Source organism: Polypterus senegalus, chromosome 16 (genome assembly GCF_016835505.1).
Source record: "Polypterus senegalus isolate Bchr_013 chromosome 16, ASM1683550v1, whole genome shotgun sequence".
Classification (NCBI taxonomy): domain Eukaryota; kingdom Metazoa; phylum Chordata; class Cladistia; order Polypteriformes; family Polypteridae; genus Polypterus; species Polypterus senegalus.
The window spans coordinates 23,629,281-23,648,543 of record NC_053169.1 but is presented as its reverse complement, the minus strand read 5'-3'; the positions used below and the strand labels follow the sequence as shown (position 1 = coordinate 23,648,543).

At 44.2% G+C, this 19,263-nt stretch overlaps 1 protein-coding gene across 1 annotated transcript in view; it reads right to left on the bottom strand.

Moving 5' to 3' along the window:
- Positions 1-19,263, bottom strand: part of slc24a3 (solute carrier family 24 member 3) — a 406,434-nt gene that overhangs the window by 298,645 nt on the left and 88,526 nt on the right. Inside the window, exon 2 of the mRNA XM_039737947.1 lies at positions 2,329-2,448. Within this exon, the coding sequence (XP_039593881.1) occupies positions 2,329-2,448 (120 nt within the window). The remainder of the gene's footprint in view (positions 1-2,328; positions 2,449-19,263) is intronic.

Genomic DNA, 19,263 nt, shown 5'->3' with positions numbered 1-19,263 from the left:
ACCCATTAAGCAAAATAAGCGTCTGCTTAGGGCACCAAAGGAAAAGGGGGCACCACAGAGTTTCTCCCCCCTAGTCTTTCACTGAGTTTTTTTTGTAATTTTCCTTACCTGCCATGTTTGACTTTAGACTACTTAATTATAAAGGCTACTTCTGCATAGTGGGCGGCTAAAGTGAAACCGTTTGGTCTGAAGGGGTCGTCAGATAGCACAGTTGTTGTGGCCTAAGAGTTTCGCGTTCGTCGAGAGCTAAAACTGTTCTGGGGAGGCGAGCACTTAACGCACCAGCCGACATGTGTAACAAGCCCATCACCTTTAAGCTCTTTATTTTATTATTTCTTTTACTGATTTGTCACATAAGCAATGTAAGCTGTAATCTCTTATTTCACTTTCAGCACTTATTAACTCTTAATGTCTTGTCAGTACAGCAGTGGAAGCTCTAAGCGGGGCACCATTGTTGGGCTGTGCTTAGGGCATCAGTAATCCGGTCCTGTTTGAAGTCAAAATAACCGACAGGGATTCCCATCCCAACAATAAAAATAAGAAAACCCTGTCGGCCGTGTTGTACTGAACCAGACACACACCTACGGGCGCGCACGCATTTTGCCTGTAAAAAGGGGAGAGCGGCACTTGATGGCTGCAGATGATCGTCCATCACACACGTCTTGCTGCCCACAGTTGTGCGAGGATTCCACCCTCAGCAATGACAGCGAGTGCTGCCCAAAACAATGCCCTCTTTGTCTGGAAACAACTGAGAGATGGCCGATTTATAATACTGCGATCACGTAACAAAACAACATACAGTAGGCCGAGAAAGGAGAGGAGAGAAATGACACGAAAACACGGTGCGCGATTCCGCATGACTGAAAAGGAGTTCTCAAACCCATCAATAAATCACAAAGATGACGCAGTTTCTACACAAACTGAAACACATTTTGCTTGCAAATCACCAAGAAAGGGTAAATGACTTGAAACACTGCCATTATAGGCCTACTGCAGAAGGTCACGTCCGCCATTAATGCAAATGCCTTCGGTGGGGATGATAAAAAAAAGCACTGAGATCACCGCACAAACCCTTGAACATTTCACTGCTAGAGACGCACCAAAGTCAAATGCTGTCTCTGGGGGTCGTCGACAAAAAAAAAATCTCCATGAGGCCCACCAACTCACCCTTCCTTCCCAGCCGCCCGAATCCCGACATGGTAACATTTATTACCAATGGACTACTGCATGTAGATGGATGGGCAAAAAAGCAAATGTTATCCATTGAAGATGAAATCTACCACACAATAAAGTGTGCAGAAGGTAAAGGGGTCTGAATACTTTGTGAACCCACCGTATGATGTTTTAACACTAAAGCGGAAAAAACGTACAGTATTTCTATACGTAAAGACGCATGTATTTGTAATTACACAATACAATGCAAAACAGCAAATATAAATAATCAAAGATTCCTGTTGGCATAAAGTTAGAGATAAAGCCATTTGGCAAAGGAGGAAAATAAAATAAAACAAAAACCAGCTGATATCTTTACAGTACAAGTCTCCTGAATTATGAGGGTGTCGATGGTCACTTACAGCCAAGTGCCAGTTTTGCTGATCCAGGCCCATTAGCCACAACGCGAGCATTTAAATAAAACGTGTAGAATTCCACTCATTCACTCAAGTAAAACAAGACGTTCTGGTGTTGTGTCTAGGGTTGCCACCCGTCCTTTAAAAAACGGAATCGTACCGTATTTGAGAATGAAATTGCGCTTGGCCCCCAAGGGATGTGGCCCCCGCTGCAGTATGTGTCCCTTATTTTTTTGTATTAAAAGTGGTAACCCTAGTTGTGTCAGCAAACCAAAGAATCCGAGATTCTCAATGTCAGACATTATCTGTCCCATTCAAAATTCAAGAACCGACCTGCAATGTGCTGTTTTGCGTTCAGTTCATCACAAATGTTGTTTTGAAGCAGCCCATAATTATGCTCGTGTGTAAGCAGCCAACACACTCCTCAAAGAGGGGAATAAAGTTCAGCAACGAACGAACAGCTTTCCACTTCCTATAACATGTTGAACAGTAATTAAACATGAATGGCCAGAGAAATCACATTTCCCACATCAATTGTGTCACATTACAATAATAACGACTTCGACTTCTCTAAGACTTTTTCATCAGTTAAATCAAAGTGGCCACATTTTTCATGCATTGTTGTGCTTTTCGGCTGCTCTGGCAACAACTCTGGTTCACTGACTTGCAAGATGTGGACCATTTAGTGCCAGAAAGCCACTTCCTCTCCATCTGAAGCACTGTGCTGATGCCCCCCATTGCCCCCCCCCGAATTCCTTACCTGGCGCCGTGCAGTTTCTCTTCCTTTCTCTGTCCGTGTCATTGACGTCAACTTCATGCATGAGTCTCCGCCCACTCCACCGATCACCGTCTTCAGTAGTGTCGTACAGAATGTCATAACCTGGGACATAATAGAGACAGCGAGACGTGAGGCACTGCAGACTACATGGCTTTGTAAGTCCTAAGGCACACGTTTTAGTGGCGTCTCTTCATGTGTTTACACAGCAGTTCATGCAGGACGTTAAATACACTTAGCGATTAAAGGTTCAAAAAGGTACGGCTACTTTTGATTAAATTACATCGAATAATTTTAAATAGATGATGACCATGGTGGCTAACCATGGGGTACGCAAACATTTCTAAAGAAGCATTAAAAAACAAATTCTTAGTCCATTTTCACATACTGCCTTCAGAATATCCTCATCCAATAGAAATCACAAGAGGGTAATTTGCATAAAAAATATTGTAGCGATGGACGATGCTGACGTCACAGAAAATTCTGTGGCCCTGCACCCAAAATTAGACATTTAATTATGATTTCTTTCATGTTGTGTTTCAAACAGTTGCGTTTAATTTTGGCTTGTAACTTTTGGCATTAGGACTGTTTTATTGAAGTTCTGGGGGTTCAGTTGGATACCCCCACTATATGAGGCTGCCTGGTGTGTGCGTCCCGGTATGGACAAAGACGCGGCGGGTTCATTTGAATATTGCCATTTGCAGGGCGTGTGTATTACCTGAATGTACAACGCTACCAGTATTAAGAAAAGAGTAAAAAAAAGTGTGAGTGTATCTGCCACAATATAGAGTTATTCATAGAAGAGAATAAAGCAAATTCTTATGTTCACATAGTGTAGTTTATGTCTTCAAGATAGATAGATAGATAGATAGATAGATATGAGAGGCACTATATAATAGATAGATAGATAGATAGATAGATAGATACTATATGATCAAGCCCCCTTCAGTATATAAGGATAGCACCACATCATAAATCTGGTCAATGTACAGATGAGGAAGACTGTGGACCATTGATGGCACCTTCACTCCCTGTGTCCTCTTGAACAGACAGACAGACAAACAGATAGATAGATAGATAGATAGATAGATAGATAGATAGATAGATAGATGCACTATATGAAAGACAGACAGACAGACAGATAGATCTGCCAGAAAGCCCACCTACAGAGAAAGGTTAGTAAAATAAAGTAGGAGCTGAAACATACCGTATACCTAATTACTGACACAACTGCTCATCGGCTAACTGAGTGATTAACATCATTCAATTCGTTCTTCTCCTCACACTGACTTTCACACAACTTTACACTGAAGCCATCTTTCCCAGCCCTGGCTATTGAGCACAGTCATGCAGGGCTAGCACAGTTCTTGAGAATGAGAGGACGTCAGTCTGGTCAAAACTTGTGTCCATTTCCACTAAAAATTGCGGGACTGGTGATCAACCTGAGTGCACTCATGGAGAGCTACAAAGTGCCAAAGTTTGCAAAGCACAGGATTATGACATTGAGAAATTGGTACAAAATAAGAGACAAATAAGTATATATTTTTTTAAAGAATAAAATAAAATAAGGCACCTAAATTGGGGCTGATTTATGGGACACTTCTAGGAAAATAGAGGATGCCTGTTTACCTTACAGACCCCCTGCTCCCCTGTATCATGTCTCAAAACACATCGTAATCCCTCAAAGTGTCAGGAAGCCCACTCTAATTAGGAATGTCGATGAAGAATATTGGCTCAACCCCAAATGATTCCTCCACGTGGTAGAAGCCCACTCCAGTCAACAAGGACTCTGACAATTATAAATAGGTGTCTTTTAGCTTGAAAAGCCCCTGATGGCAGGTTTGTGCCACCTGCAGTTTCATGTCCTTTATAACTTGTTAACTTTCATCAGCTGAGCACTGATGTTGATTTTATTATGACGCTGGAGCACAGAGGGTTGATGGGCTTCAAATGAGAGTGATCAGAGCATGGACAACCCACCCATCTGCTCACCTGATCTTGTGAGCAAATGCCAATAGTACACCAGAGTGGCATTATTTCTGTGACAACAGCGTGTACCTCTTTTGTCGTTTAACAAGACCACTTCACTAGTGCATGTACAGTAATTAAATACAAAAGAATTCAGATGGCACTGTAGAGCTGCTGCCTCACAGTAAGGAGAATGGATTTTGTGTCCTGGGTCCTCCTGGTGTGAAGTTTGCATGTTCTCCCTGTGTCTGTGTGGGTTTCCTCCAGAATCTCCTGATTCCTTCCACAGTCCAAAGCTATGCAGGTTAGTTGAATTGGTAATGCTAAATTGGCCCTGGTGTGTGTGTGTGTGTGTGTTCACCCTGCAATGGAGTGGCGTGCTGTCCAGGGTTTGTTCCTGTCTTGTGCCATATGCAGGCTAGGATAGGCTCCAGCAGACCCTCACGACCCTATTTAGGGTGAAGCAGGTTAGAAAATCACTGACTTGACTGTGATATTTGAATCCTGTATTGAAATCTTAGCCCAGTCACCCTCTTTACTGGAGAGTGTCCCTCAAATGAGCTGATTATGTTAACGGATTGCTTTAAATGGACCTGGTAGGGATAAACGGAGAACCCTGAAACCTGTACTGGAGTAAATAGGCTGAATAATAATTAAACAGCAAATAAAAAAGGCCACTGTTGTGGGCTCAATTACCTGAATCCAACTTCCAAACTAGAGCCACCACCATTCATTATAACTTCTTTAATTTGAATTGCATGATGAATGTTTAGCATTAATTTTTATTTAAGGGTGACATTCAGGTGGTGCAGTAGTAGCCCTACTGACTTGCAATAAGAAGGCTGAGGTTTATGTCCCGGGTGCTCTCTTTGTGGAGTTTGCATGCTGTCCCCGTGTCCATGAGGGGTTTCCTCCTAGAGTGCAGTGACATGCAGGTTAGGTGAATTGGCATTGCTAAAGTGGCCCTAGTGTGTGTGTGTGTGTGTGTTGTGCTGTGATGCTTTGGCACCCTGTTCAGGTGTTGTTCCTCCTTTGTGCCCAATACTTTCACGGGCAGGCTCCAGCCCCCTTAACAATAAGAAGTCATTCTTTACATGCGTATAGCGTATTTCTCACCACTCAAAGTGCTTCAGTGACTGGAGAGCCACTTCAGCCACCACTAATGTGTAGCACCTGCCAGCCATTTCTGCGCCAGTATACTCACCACACAATAGCTGGTGAAGTGGTGAGAAAGATAGCCAAATAGGGGAGGATTCAGGGGTCAGAATGGCTTGGCCATGGTGGGCAATTTAACCAGAACATAAGGATACACCTACTCTTTATTAGGGATTTTTTATGACCACAGAGATTAAGGGTCTTGCTTTTACTTCTCATTCGAAGGACCGCACAATTTTAGTGCTTTTGATAGTGAGTGGGGAGCCACTTCAACCACCACTAACGTGCAGCATCCACCTGGGTGATTCGAGACGAGGGCCGTGGTGGGCAATTTAGCCAGGACATCGTCAACACCCTACTGTTTATTAAGAATATCCAGGAATCTTTCATGGCCACAGAGAGACAGGATGGCTGCATTATTACAGTACAGTGTCCCCGTCACAACACAATGGCATTTGGATCCACATTCAGACCACAAGGTTAGCGCCCCCTGCTGGCCTCACCACGATAAGTGGATTGGCAGAACATCGTGAATCCATTGAATCATCACAGAAGGACTTGGACAGCATACAGGCTTAGGCAGATTTGTGGCAGATGAAATTTAATGTCAGTTAATGTAAAGTATTACATGCAGAAAGTAAAAGTGTTAGGTTTGAATACACAATGGAGGGTCTGAAAATCGAGAGTACACGTTATGAGATGGATTTAGGAGTCATAGTGGACTTAACACTATCAACTGTCAGACCGTGTTCAGAAGCCATTAAGAAGGCTAACAGAATGTCAGGTTATATAGCACCCAAGCTCAAGCTTTATAACACACTGGTGAGGCCTCATCTTGAGTCCTGTGTGCAGTTTTGGTCTCCAGGCTACAAAAAGGACATAGCAGCGCTAGAAAAGGTCCAGAGAAGAGCGACTAGGCTGATTCCAGGACTACAGGGGATGAGTTATGAGGAAAGATTAAAAGAGCTGAGCCTTTACAGTTTAAGGAGATGAAGATTAAGAGGTGACATGATTGAAGTGTTTAAAATTATGAAGGGAATTGAAACAGTGGATCGAGATGGTCACTTTAAAATGAGTTCATCAAGAACATGGGGACAGAGTTGGAAACTTGTAAAGGGTAAATTTCACACAAACATTAGGAGGTTTTGGCATACAGAGAACCACAGACTGAAGGAATAAACTGCCAAGTAGTGGGATAGACAGCAGAACTTTAGGGAGTTTCAAATCTCGACTTGATGTTCTTTTAGAAGAATCAAGTGAGTAGGACTGGCAGGCCTTGTTGGGCTGAATGGCCTGTTCTCATCTTCATTGTTCACCAACCCCTCCTCTAGCAGCAACCCAAGCTTTTCCTAGATGGTCTTCCATCCGAGTACTGGCCGGGCCTGAATGTGCTTAGCGTCAGGTGGACGACCTCTTCTGAAATGCAGGTGGCATGGCCTCCTGTGACCCTGCCCTGTATAACGAGATTATGGAAATGGATGGATGGATGGGTCCAAAGACATGCAGGTTAGGTGGTTTGGCGATTCTAAATTGTCCCTAGTGTGTGTTTGGTGTGTGGGTGTGGGTGTGGGTGTCCTGTGGTGGGTTGGCACCCTGCCCGGGATTGGTTCCTGCCTTGCGCCCTGTGTTGGCTGGGATTGGCTCCAGCAGACCCCCGTGACCCTGTGTTCGGATTCAACGGGTTAGAAAATGGATGGATGGGTGACATTTAACTTTCACTTTCAAACACCAGAGGGAGCTACTAGCTCTTATTTTCTTCTGACAACCATTGTGTAAGGCAGGGGTCCTCAATCACATTCTTGGAGGGCAGCAGTGCCTGCAGGTTTTTGTTCTGACCCGGTTGCTTAATTAGAAAGCAGTTCTTGCCAATAATTTAATTTCATGACTTGTTAGTGCTTTAACTCAGCTATATCAGGTAATTCTCAAGTCCTAGATTTTCTTCTACTTTCGAAGGAAATCATCCAAATCAGGGGTCGCCAATTCCGGTCCTGGAGGACCACCGTGGCTGCATGTTTTCATTCTCACCCTTTTCTTAATGATTGACCTGTTTTTGCTGCTAATTAACTTCTTGTGAATTCATTTTAGTAGATTTGCTCTTAAAGAGTCAGGCCCCTTAATTGTTTCTTTTTCCTTAATTAGCAGCCAAGCAATAATGGGACAGAAAATGAGCCAAAACAACTGGTGTCCATCATACAATATCTGAAAATAAAGAAAGATGAAGGTCTCAGGAATGTCAATCAGGTCCTCAAAACATTTCAACAGAGCTCTTAGAAAGAGAAAGAAAAGAAAATTTCAGAAATGTCTTCTAATGCACAATGAGAGCAGCAACAGGCCACCGAATTAAAGAACGGGTTTAATTAACGACGAGACTCTGCATCTCATTAAGCAACTGGTTGGAGTGAAATTGTTTGAGGCCCCGACTTAGTTGGTCTTCTGTTGGCTCACTCGCTTCACATTTCTTTTCTGTTTGGGTGCCATTTAAGGAAAGAAATGAAGCAATTCAGAGGAACGATGAGGAAATTCAGGGGAACAAATCTTAAAGAAGCAATTCAATTAAAATGAATTCACAAGAAGTTACATTAGCACAAACAGGGCATTCATTAAAAAAAGGGTTAGAATGAAAACCTGCAGCCATGGTGGTCCTTCAGGACTGGAGTTGGCAACCCATCATCCAAATGATTTGAAGGCTAAAATGGAGGAGTAATTCTCAGTCCTTCACTTTTTTCTCTTCACTTTCCTTCCAAGTATTTAATTAAACCAAATAGTGCACGATAAATACACACAGGTGTAAATGGTAACAAGCTAAATGGAGAAATGACTTCTGTTATTTGTATGTTATTGCTAATTAGGAGCCATTAAAAACCAAGAATATATCTGTTAAAGACTAAAATAAGCAACAAGGGTTCAGAATCTTAACGAGCGAGACGACTAAAGTGAAGCTGAAGTATTACTTGAGCAATAAGGGCTTCTTGTTAAGCAGTTGGGTTGGAGCAAAAACCTGCAGCCACTGCGGCCCTCCAGGACTGTGATTGAGGACCCCTGGTGTAAGGGATGACAAACTCGCAGCTCCACGACTTCTTAATCTGCTGACACTCGAGTGGCGAGGTGATGTAGAAGCAGACGACCATCAAGTCCTTTTGTCAGACAGTCACTCTTGTACTTGCAAGTACCTAAGCAGTCTGTACTTTTGACCAAAAAATGTCTTCACCCAACAATTTAGCATTTAATAAAATAAAATCAAAGATAGTTTTAATTTTTTTACTGTGAATTCATTCCTCCATTTACGAACTGACTTCAACCAAGTCGGAGTCACACTTGACTGGAGCTCAACCTGGCATCAGAATGAGGGAAGGTGCCAATCCTTGGCAGGCTCTTTCGAGTGCTGTGGCATAAATGAGCAGGTCAGGAACTCGCCTCCCAAATTCTTCCCTCATCTTAAAGCATTTCACTTAAATGTAGCCAGCTGTAGCTACATGTCACCCAAGATAACAAGGACAGCAAAGACTTTATATTAACACAGAAGCCTACAGCTGCTGCCATTGTTAACAGAGGCAGCTGCCTCTCGCCGGTTATTTGCTTTATTCCTTTGTGTTGGGTGTCACATTCTGCGCAATGACATCTTGGAAATAACGACTATATACTGTATGAGGAGCTGTGATGCAAGCTTGTCACGTGGAAAGAAAATAAATAAATAAAACACTTCAGCACATCTTTGACTCTCTGATTTATACCAAACCTGAGATGGAGTCCATCCCGGCCAAAACTGAATGTGAGGCATGGCATTCCAGCCCGTTACGTCGGCACACTCATGGGTAGGACCACCGTGACTCAGACTGGAGCAGCTTTAGAGACTGGAAAGGAAATCCTTGAACTGTGAGAAGAAGCGGAGGTCTGTGAAGGAAACTCGGGAAGATTATGTAAACTGTACACAGGAGGTACTCCATCTGGGAATTACAAGTGCCGAGGGATGCAACACTACCCACTGTGCCAACATGCTGTCCTGTAACTGCACTGGCGCCGTAGAATATGGAACAAGGGAAGGAGAGTATGCTCTAAGTCGGCCACAGTGCATGAGTACTGCTCCACACATGTAGTATGGCTACACAATACTAATGTTGTACATAGGGCCGGCGCCACCATTAAGGCGAATTAGGCATTCACCTAGGGCACAGATCATGGGGGATTGGGGTCCCAGCTGCACAGGTTAGCTATCAAACAGTTGGTTGGCGCACTCATAAGTATGGCCTTGGGCGCAATATAACCTGGCACTGGCAGTGGTTGTACAGTGACCCTCAGACAGCAAACAGCACAGTAAAGTAGGGTCTAGCAGAGTCAAGGCGCCCTGCCATAGTACAGTAAAACTACCCTGAAGTAGTGATCAAACACAACTGGCACAGCATCACTTATTGCAATGCCAACATACAGCATAGCTCTGCTAGTATCGGGTAGCATGGCACAACACACCCATATTTGTACAGTAGTGTAGCGCAGCGTTGCTGAACCACTGGGTTGCAACCCACTTTGGAGTCACAGGCTGATGCCGGTGGGTCATGGTCTGCCACTGTTGGCAACACAAATGGGTTGTTGTGGGTCACACCCTGAAGTAGACCAGCATGATCAAACACAACTGGCACAGCATCACTTATTGCAATGCCAACATACAGCATAGCTCTGCTAGTATCGGGTAGCATGGCACAACACACCCATATTAGTACAGTAGTATAGAGCAGTGTTGCTGAACCACTGGGTTGCAACCTACTTTTCAGTCGCGGGCTGTTGCCAGTGGGTCATGGTCTGCCACTGGTGGCAACACAAATGGGATGCTGTGGGTCACGAGTGGGTCAAGAGAGGGTTGCGAGGGGTCACCCAAGCGATCAACACCACTCATCACGTCAGCCAGTTCTGACTGGGCTCCTCACACCATCACCCTTGGCTTCCTGTGTCTGTGCCAATAATGCACAGCGCCAGACACCGCACCCTGAACTCCTATATGGTGTGTCTACACTTCTAGCAGCACAACGTGACCAAGAAATGCTGGTATAGTGCGATATAATAAACACAGCCAGACTCATTCCACATTTCTGTTTGTCGCTAACACGATACTTGCAGAGTTGGACATTCTCGGTAGCCATTGCCAGGACAGTTTCAACTGGATTTTCTAGATTCTCTAACTAAATAAGTCACATCACTAATGTAAATCTTGATTGCCATCAACACCGATTGCAGGAGATTTGTTTAGGTTTCCTCTTCTAAACATCTTAGCAATTATTGTTAAGGGAAAAGGGACCTTCAACTGGCAAGTAAGCCACACTCATTTATTTCTATCATATTTCATATTCAGTGCGTTTTACTTAATCACATCTGTTTGCTGTTGAATTCTGACACTGAGCAGATCATTCTTTACAAACTTAACTTCTGATGTTCCCATAGCAACACTGATCAGAAGTGACACCATAGCAACAAACCCATAATACTTACAGCGGGTTTAAACATTTATGTTTTAATTTAGAAAATGGATGGAGGGACAGGTGGATTCATTGCATTCTTGCCAGCCGCGTAGTTTAAAAATGCACAAGTCTTTGTTAAACATAAAAACAAATTTAAAAAGGGGCGATGAATTAGAGTGGCACAGAAGAACTAAAGCTGGCAGGGAATAAAGAGGAAGCCGAGTTTAAATTCTCCTTTATAAATGTGGTAAAAATTTAAGTTGATGATTTCTTACTGACAAAAACCATCCAGATGGATGATGGGATGATGGTTTTTGTAACACTGCTTCTAACTTGTTATTTTATGTAGATTCTGTTTTCCTTTGCCATTTTTGAAATGGAATGCTGTGATGGTACTTGAAACTTGTCAGTCTATTAAACCAGCTTCTAAAATCTAAAGTTTAGTCTTTTCTTTCTGGATTATATCTTGTTTGTTATGATGGATCTCACAAAATGGTCAAAGTGGCACGAGGCAGTGAGGAAAGCAGGCCTGAATACCCCCTGCCTGCCCAGAGGAGGAGTTACCAGAAGGCAGCAGAGCTTCCACTTGAGTAGCAGGCTTCAGCCTACACCGGCCCAAAGTGCACTTCAAAAATCAAAGTTTAAAAATTAGACAAGCTGTGTAACCCCATGCTGTATAAAGCCCAGGACCCTAGAAACTTGCATCGCTTGTGCATTACCGGCGGAGTGAGTTTCTCTTTCCCCGGCGGTTTCGTTTTGCTGATATACTTGCCTCACTTGTGTATCAATGGCTAAGTGAGTTTCTCTTTCCTCGGCGGCTTCACTTTGGCGACTGAGTCGCTTTCTTTCAGCTTCTGGGCTGGAAAGACAGACACACACACTTCCATGCATAGTCGTTTATACGTAAGAAATGTCCCAAAATACTCTCAAAATGCCCTACTAGGGCAGGGATCACCATCAACCCCCTGGCTTGTACAAAGAAAGGGCAAAGAAAAATCTTTATAAAAGAAGGATTTATTTGAATGGTATAAAAAAAATACAACCAAAATAAGCAAACAAAAAGGATTTTCCAAAAAGGCAATCCAAAGCAAACAAGTCCCAAATCGAAATCCACCAGAATAACCCAACAAACGGCACAAAAATAAATCAAGAACCCAAGCAAAGAATCCTCTTGATACATCGAGACCCCACCACCTGCATTCAATAGTAGCTGGCTGTGCTATGCAACTGAGCACGAGATCATGGGCAGCATTTTAGCGCCTCTCCTCTGTGCTCTTTGGTGGGGTTTTGTAAAGAAGTAAGGGTAGACACTATCACCTGACCCATGTATAGCTACCTTACTGACAAACCAGCCACCATGTACAGCACCATCATGTCTGTCAAAGCTATTTGGCCTCCAAATAAATGAATCACCATTTGACCCAGGCCTGCAGACACGATAAGTTTGCCAGTTACCTCTTGGATGACTATGACTTGTGCACTAATAGAATGTAACTGCTCTGGACCACTGGGGCACATATAGCCACCCTAATCCAACACAGACAGGCAGAGACATGAGTTCAGCACAGCACCTGTTTATTTACAGCTGGTGAAGAGCTTCTTCCTGACTCCCCAAAATATAGCACAGTACATACAGCACCACAGCACAATTCATAGTCATTTCTTCCCTTCCAGTTCACAGTCCTTCCGCCTCCACTCCTCCTTCACAAGCTTCGTCCTTCTTCCTCTGGCTCTCTGAATGGAGTGAGGTGGCTCCTTTTATGTTGATCCTGGGAGTTTTCCAGGTATATTATTAATCGGACCCGGAATCACTCCCAAGTGTTGTGAAAGCCCAAAGTAGGGCTCTGTAGCTTCCCCTGGCGTCCCCCACGTAACCCAACAGGGCTGTGCCAAACTCCAACTCCCAGCATGTCCTGCAGGACTCCATGGTGCCACAGCCACCCAGGAGGGCTGCCCTGTAGCATCCCAGGGGAGGCAGTGCCTTGCAGATGCCCTCTCCTCCGGTCCTTCCATCCAGCTGGCGTCCCTGCTGGGTAATGGCCGTGGCCACCCATCACACTGCTTAAGGCTAACAAAAGCAGCTTTGTTCTTGCTAGGTGCCCTTATTGCAATATAAGTGAAGTAAAATGCTGTGGTCACATTATTAGAACCAGACATGGCTGCATATGGCCTTTTATATTGGCAAAAACAGGGTACATTTTATGTATGTGTACCCATACCACATTAAAACGGCATGTATCGCCTCGCCGGTCAGTTGATGGCTTTCAGTACAGCAGCCATAATGGAGTGAAACTTGGCTGAGATATTCCTGACTCGTCAGCCAGTTCCCTGAGAAGTGGAAACAGGCAGCTGATATAACCTGACGAATAACTGAAGAAGTTCTTCAGTGCAAATACGACTCCTTGACGCTCTTAAAAAGGAATTATAAGCATAACAGTCATCGTTTTTGATCTGTAATATGTTTCTCATGTCAATACGCATTATAACAACAGCTCGTGATATGAATTGTTATATGCATGCAAGTCGCCACTAGCTGGTTTGGCTGCATTTCAATAGCTGATCAAGGTTGTCGCCATTTCCCAGTTTCTCCAAAATGCTGCGTACGCATCGGTCAAAGTCGCCATAGATATTCGCATTTTTCCCCCAAGTCAATGTCAACATTTGCATGGGAAGTTGTGTCCGCACATTTCTAGCATCTTTTTGTGCATAGCCAAGCGTTATAAATGAGGCCCTAGGAGACTATAACATGAGCATCAAAACTTTTAAATGAGAATTAAAAATCAATGTCGGAATGATGTGACAAATATTTGTCAACAAGAAAAGAAAATACTATTAAGGAATTGCTGGTAGGTTGGCACCCTGCCCTGGATTGGTTCCTGCCTTGTGCCCTGTGTTGGCTGGGATTGGCTCCAGCAGACCCCCGTGACCCTGTATTCGGATTCAGCGGGTAAGAAAATGGATGGATGGATGGATGGAATTGCTGGTATAGTGTTGTTGTCCACAATCCTGGATGAAGATGAGAACAAAGTGATGAATGATTACTGAATGGTGTTAGTTGTCAGTTAACAAAAATGGAGACAAACTAAAAAATAAAACTTTGCAAATGACCAACCTTCATATCATTTCAAATCCTCTAACCAAAAACCCAAAAAGGGTGAGAAATCACTAAGTGTGCAGTATAAACTATTAGAAATGAAATCTTCAGTGCTATTAAAACACTCAGCTGCACCTTCCTTCCAATGTCAACGTCAATTTATTTACAGAGCACATTTAAAAAAACATCAGCAATGTTTTACAATGCTTTACATTCAAACATACAATAGACATAAATTATTAAATAAAATAAAATACAATACAGCACAATACGGGCGGCACGGTGGCGCAGTGGTAGCAGTAAGGAGACCTGGGTTCACTTCCCAGGTCCTCCCTGCGTGGAGTTTGCATGTTCTCCCCGTGTCTATGTAGGTTACCTCCGGGTGTCCGGTTTCCTCCCACAGTCCAAAGACATGCAGGTTAGGTGCATTGGCGATCCTAAATTGGCCCTAGTGTGTGCTTGGTGTGTGTGTGTGTGCGCCCTGCAGTGGGCTGGCGCCCTGCCCGGGGTTTGTTCCTGCTTTGCGCCCTGTGTTGGCTGGGATTGGCTCCAGCAGATCCCCGTGACCCTGTGTTAGGATATAGTGGGGTGGATAATGACTGACTGACTGACTGACAACACAATACAAAACAAACAAATGGCTATGAGGAGGGAGCCATCAGTTTCACTGAAGGTCACGGAAAGCGAGAGAATAGAAATGCGTCTTCAGTCTCGTTTTAAACAGTTCATTTGAAGGAGACTCCCCTGTGTAATTAGGTAATGAATTGCACAGATGAGGTGCGGCAGCTGCACAAGTGCTGTCCCCCTTAGTTTTGTACTTAGTACGAGGGACAACAAGAGACAAGTGACTAGTAGATCTAAGCTCTCTGGAAGGGACAGCTGGTGTAAAACACACAATTCAGATAAATAAATGGGAGCATAGCCATGTAGTGATATAAAAACCAGCCACAAAATTTTAAAATCAATTCTAAAACTAACTGGCAGCCAGTGTAAAGAGGCCACAATTGGAAGTAACATTTTTTGCCCCAACTACAAAATGGACACTCCGGAGCTGAACAGTATCCATCACTCCATTTCCATCTGTCTTCTTGTGCCCACTTACACAAATCAGGCTAATAGGAGTCAAAGCCTATGTAAGCATCATATGACCAGAAGAGTTTTAAAACAACAGAACAAAAATGGCACCATATACAGTATCTACTGTAACAAACCAATCCAAGTTATCAGCAGTGCTAAGAAGGTTGAGGTGGCAGATCAAACCGATCATTACGTTACAGCTTGTGGAGTATGGCCCAGACACAGGACACAGACAGGCGGACAGCGATGGTTCAACCCACACACGTTTATTACACATTCTAATATTTACAAGGTGCAACACAACCCCAAAACTCCCCCAAAGTCCAGGCCTTTCACAATGCCTCTTTCACTCTTCAGGCCGCCTCCACTCCTCTCCTCCAAGACTTTGTTTACTCCGCTCTCGACTCCAGCCAACAAATGGAGGGAGGCAGCCTCTTTTTATCTCCACCCGGATGTGCTCCAGGTGCCTCCTGATAATCTTCTGCTGGCACTCCCCAGTGTGGCGGAAGTACCGGCTGCACACCCAGAAGCATTCCGGGTGTCCCTGATCTTCTTCCCCCAACCCACACCCGGAAAGTGCTGAGCGCCAGGGCTCCTCTGGCATTCGGGAGCCCCTTGGCGGTGACCACAGGCCCCTATAGGGCTGAGCTTCTAAGCTCTGTTCCCGTGGTCCCCAAAGCCACCAGGGCAGTCGCCCCAACATGGTCTGGAGGAGGCATAAACCCTCCTCCGGTCCTCCTGGGCGTCCTGGCTGGGTACCACCTCTAGCCACTTGCCACAGGCTGATATGTAATATTTCTGAAAATGCTGGCTCGGCATGGCAGTGTGGATGGGTGAAATAGTACACGTTTGAAAATGCAGACTCTAATCGCACTCTGATTGGTTTGTGCTTATCACATAGACCATCTCTGATTGGCTCCTGCGCATTGCTACGTCTCATATCCTGATTGGTTACGCTTTATGAAAGAAAACAACATTCTAACACAGCGAGCATAGAAGGCTTGTTTTCCAAGGTGCTTGTTCTGTTGCCTACCAGTTTGGGTCTCCTTTACTGGTGGCTACAGTTTGGCCATGAATCCCACGGACGGTGACATTACAATCCCTTCCCTTCCAAGACTTTTTCTGCTGATTTACACATGGCCAGTGTAGGTGAGTGGCTACACCATTCGCGTTTTCAGGTGGTTTAGTGTGGACGGAGATACTGTGGTAAATTATGTGAAAACGCTAGTGTGAAGTGAGATCATTTTATGTAAAAAAAAAAAAAGACATTTTTATATGAAAATGTAGTGGTGTGGACACTGTATGGAGTCGGCACTGTCTGGCCTGCACTATCATCAGCACACTGCACTGACTACTGCTTTATTAAGTCAGAAAGCACACCCTCTGGTAACTGGTACCCCAAAAGTGCCCACCTTTTTGACTAGTACTGCTGTGTCCACAGTATACCATACATTTTCCAACACAATCAATCCAGTTCAAGGTCATGGGGGCCAACAGCACTGGCCACAAAACAGAAAACAACCCCTCATGAGATGAGAACAACATACAGATCGAGACTTCTTTTAAATCATCTTTAAAACATCCATTCATTTGAACAAGCTTAACATATTATTTAATTGCCAAAAATAATATCCTTTATTCACAGCAATGACACAAGAGGACAATATTTTACAACAGCGGGAGTTGGGGCCGAGCACTACTTAAAAATACACTGCAGATCCAGAGGCCATTAATCAGCACATTGGAGTCGTTTCTAAACGCTCTGACGGTTAAAAGAACGAGTCTGCTGCCTTCATAGAACCTGCGTGTTCATAATGAGCTAACATTCTACGAGTTCACGGGGAAAGAGATCAATCATCCATTCGCCTATCAGGAAAGCACCGATTGTCAAGGTCAAAATCTGTCTGTTCCACCAGATTTACATTTCCCAGCAGTAAAAATCTCCACCGACACGTCGATGAAATGATTGCGCTGAGCTGAGCCGGGAACGGCGCTGCCAACAAGCTTTCTCAAGTCTGCAGCGCGGAAGACTTTTACAAGATAAAATAACCAACTAAAGCAGGCCTCCTCCTCAATTAACCTTCATATACTATTGAACAGTATTTCTGCAAGGAGGTTCAGGAAGTCCAAAAAGAACACTACGTATTGTTAATTTCTCGCATGACCATTTTTACGGATTGCTATTACATTATATGTAAACTGTATATACACTCATTCTCCCACCTTCTTAATCCAGTTGTGGGACATGAGGAACAACACCACATATACTGGACCACCAGGAGGCGCACCGCTGCCCAAACCCGACAGACAGAAGTGGGACACAAGTTCAAGGCACATGTTTTTGACTTTTTTTTCTTTTCCCGTGGGAAACGCCTTCCTCCGTTTCCCACAAGCACAACACAGTCCACAAGCACAGCACAAATCTCGCCTTCTTTCTTTTTCTCTTTCTCCTTTTCTTCCTCCACTCTTCCGGACAAGCTTCGTCTACTCCCGAGCTACTGGCTCCTTTTATAAGGCACTGAGAAGTGCTCCAGGTGCTTGTTGACCCAGTTCCGGCAGCACTTCCAGGTGCAGCACAAGAGTCGCCCATAATTGCTCAGCAGCAGCTGCGGCACCCCCTGGCAGTGCCCACGGGCCCCAACAGGACTGTATCAAACTCCAGCTCCCATGGAGCTCTGCAGGAGTCCAAGGCACCACTGCCATCTAGCGCTCTGGGGGAGGTAATGCTCTGCTTATGCTCCTTCCCCCTGTCCTTCCAGCATGGAGGTGTCCCGGCTGTACACCACTACATACAGTGGGTACGGAAAGTATTCAGACCCCCTTCAATTTTTCACTCTTTGTTATATTGCAGCCATTTGCTAAAATCATTTAAATTATTTTTTTCCTCATCAATGTACACACAGCACCCCATATTGACAGACAAAAAAAAGAATTTTTGAAATTGTTGCAGATTTATTAAAAAGAAAAACTGAAATATCACATGGTCCTAAGTATTCAGACCCTTTGCTCAGTATTTAGTAGAAGCACCCTTTTGAGCTAATACAGCCAGGAGTCTTCTTGGGAAAGATGCAACAAGTTTTTCACACCTGGATTTGGGGATCCTCTGCCATTCCTCCTTGCAGATCCTCTCCAGTTCTGTCAGGTTGGATGGTAAACGTTGGTGGACAGCCATTTTTAGGTCTCTCCAGAGATGCTCAATTGGGTTTAAGTCAGGGCTCTGGCTGGGCCATTCAAGAACAGTCACAGAGTTGTTGTGAAGCCACTCCTTCGTTATTTTAGCTGTGGGCTTAGGGTCATTGTCTTGTTGGAAGGTAAACCTTCGGCCCAGTCTGAGGTGCTTAGGACTCTGGAGAAGGTATATATATATATATACATAGTATATATATATATACTAGGGGGCAAAGCTTCGCTCAATTACCCCCAACTGTCCACCAGGGCAGGCTTTGCACTTCTGCTGCTCGTGTTGCGAAGGGGATAGCTGAACACACGCTAAGGAGATGCGGACAGATCAGCTGCTGGCTTGCTGCTGCCGTGTTGCGAATTCGGCTTGTCGCACTGCGCGTTTATCATTTAAAAGCCTGTACAGCAGCTGTCCTTTTGTCTCACTGCTTTGTCTCGCAGGATGTTAAAGTGTCTTCCGAGAACATCACATGTTTTTTTATTATAGGAAGAAAAAAAAAAAAAGTCTGACATGGCAATCTGAGTCCCCGTGAGTATTGCTAGTATAAAGGAGCCCCCGTAGCGTTTCTTTACACACTTCTTCTGAATGATTTGCACTGCTGGGTGAAGCTCTTCAAAAGCCTGATGTTAAACAGTGAAATTCTCTGTGTGTTTCATTTTTCTCATGCTGCTTAAACGTCTCCTGTGGCCTGAGGGGGTCTCTCACATACTTTCTAGGGCAAGCAGACATTCGTTTCTTGCTTCATGTTTATGCTGAAGTCACTTTACTGCCGGCGTTGATTCTTTAACTGCTTATTACTTTCTTTTGTATACACGTTGCCTGTTAGTCTTCTTTTAAAGCTGACAAGAAATTCAATCTGTTCTTCAAAATGAATTCAACTGAAAATGCCCCTTTCAGGTGCTCAGGCTCTTGATGGATGTCCCCTTTCCTGTCCCCACAGCCCCTGCTTTCTTCACTCTGCCATCTATAAACTTTCCATGCACGTCGTATTTGCAGTC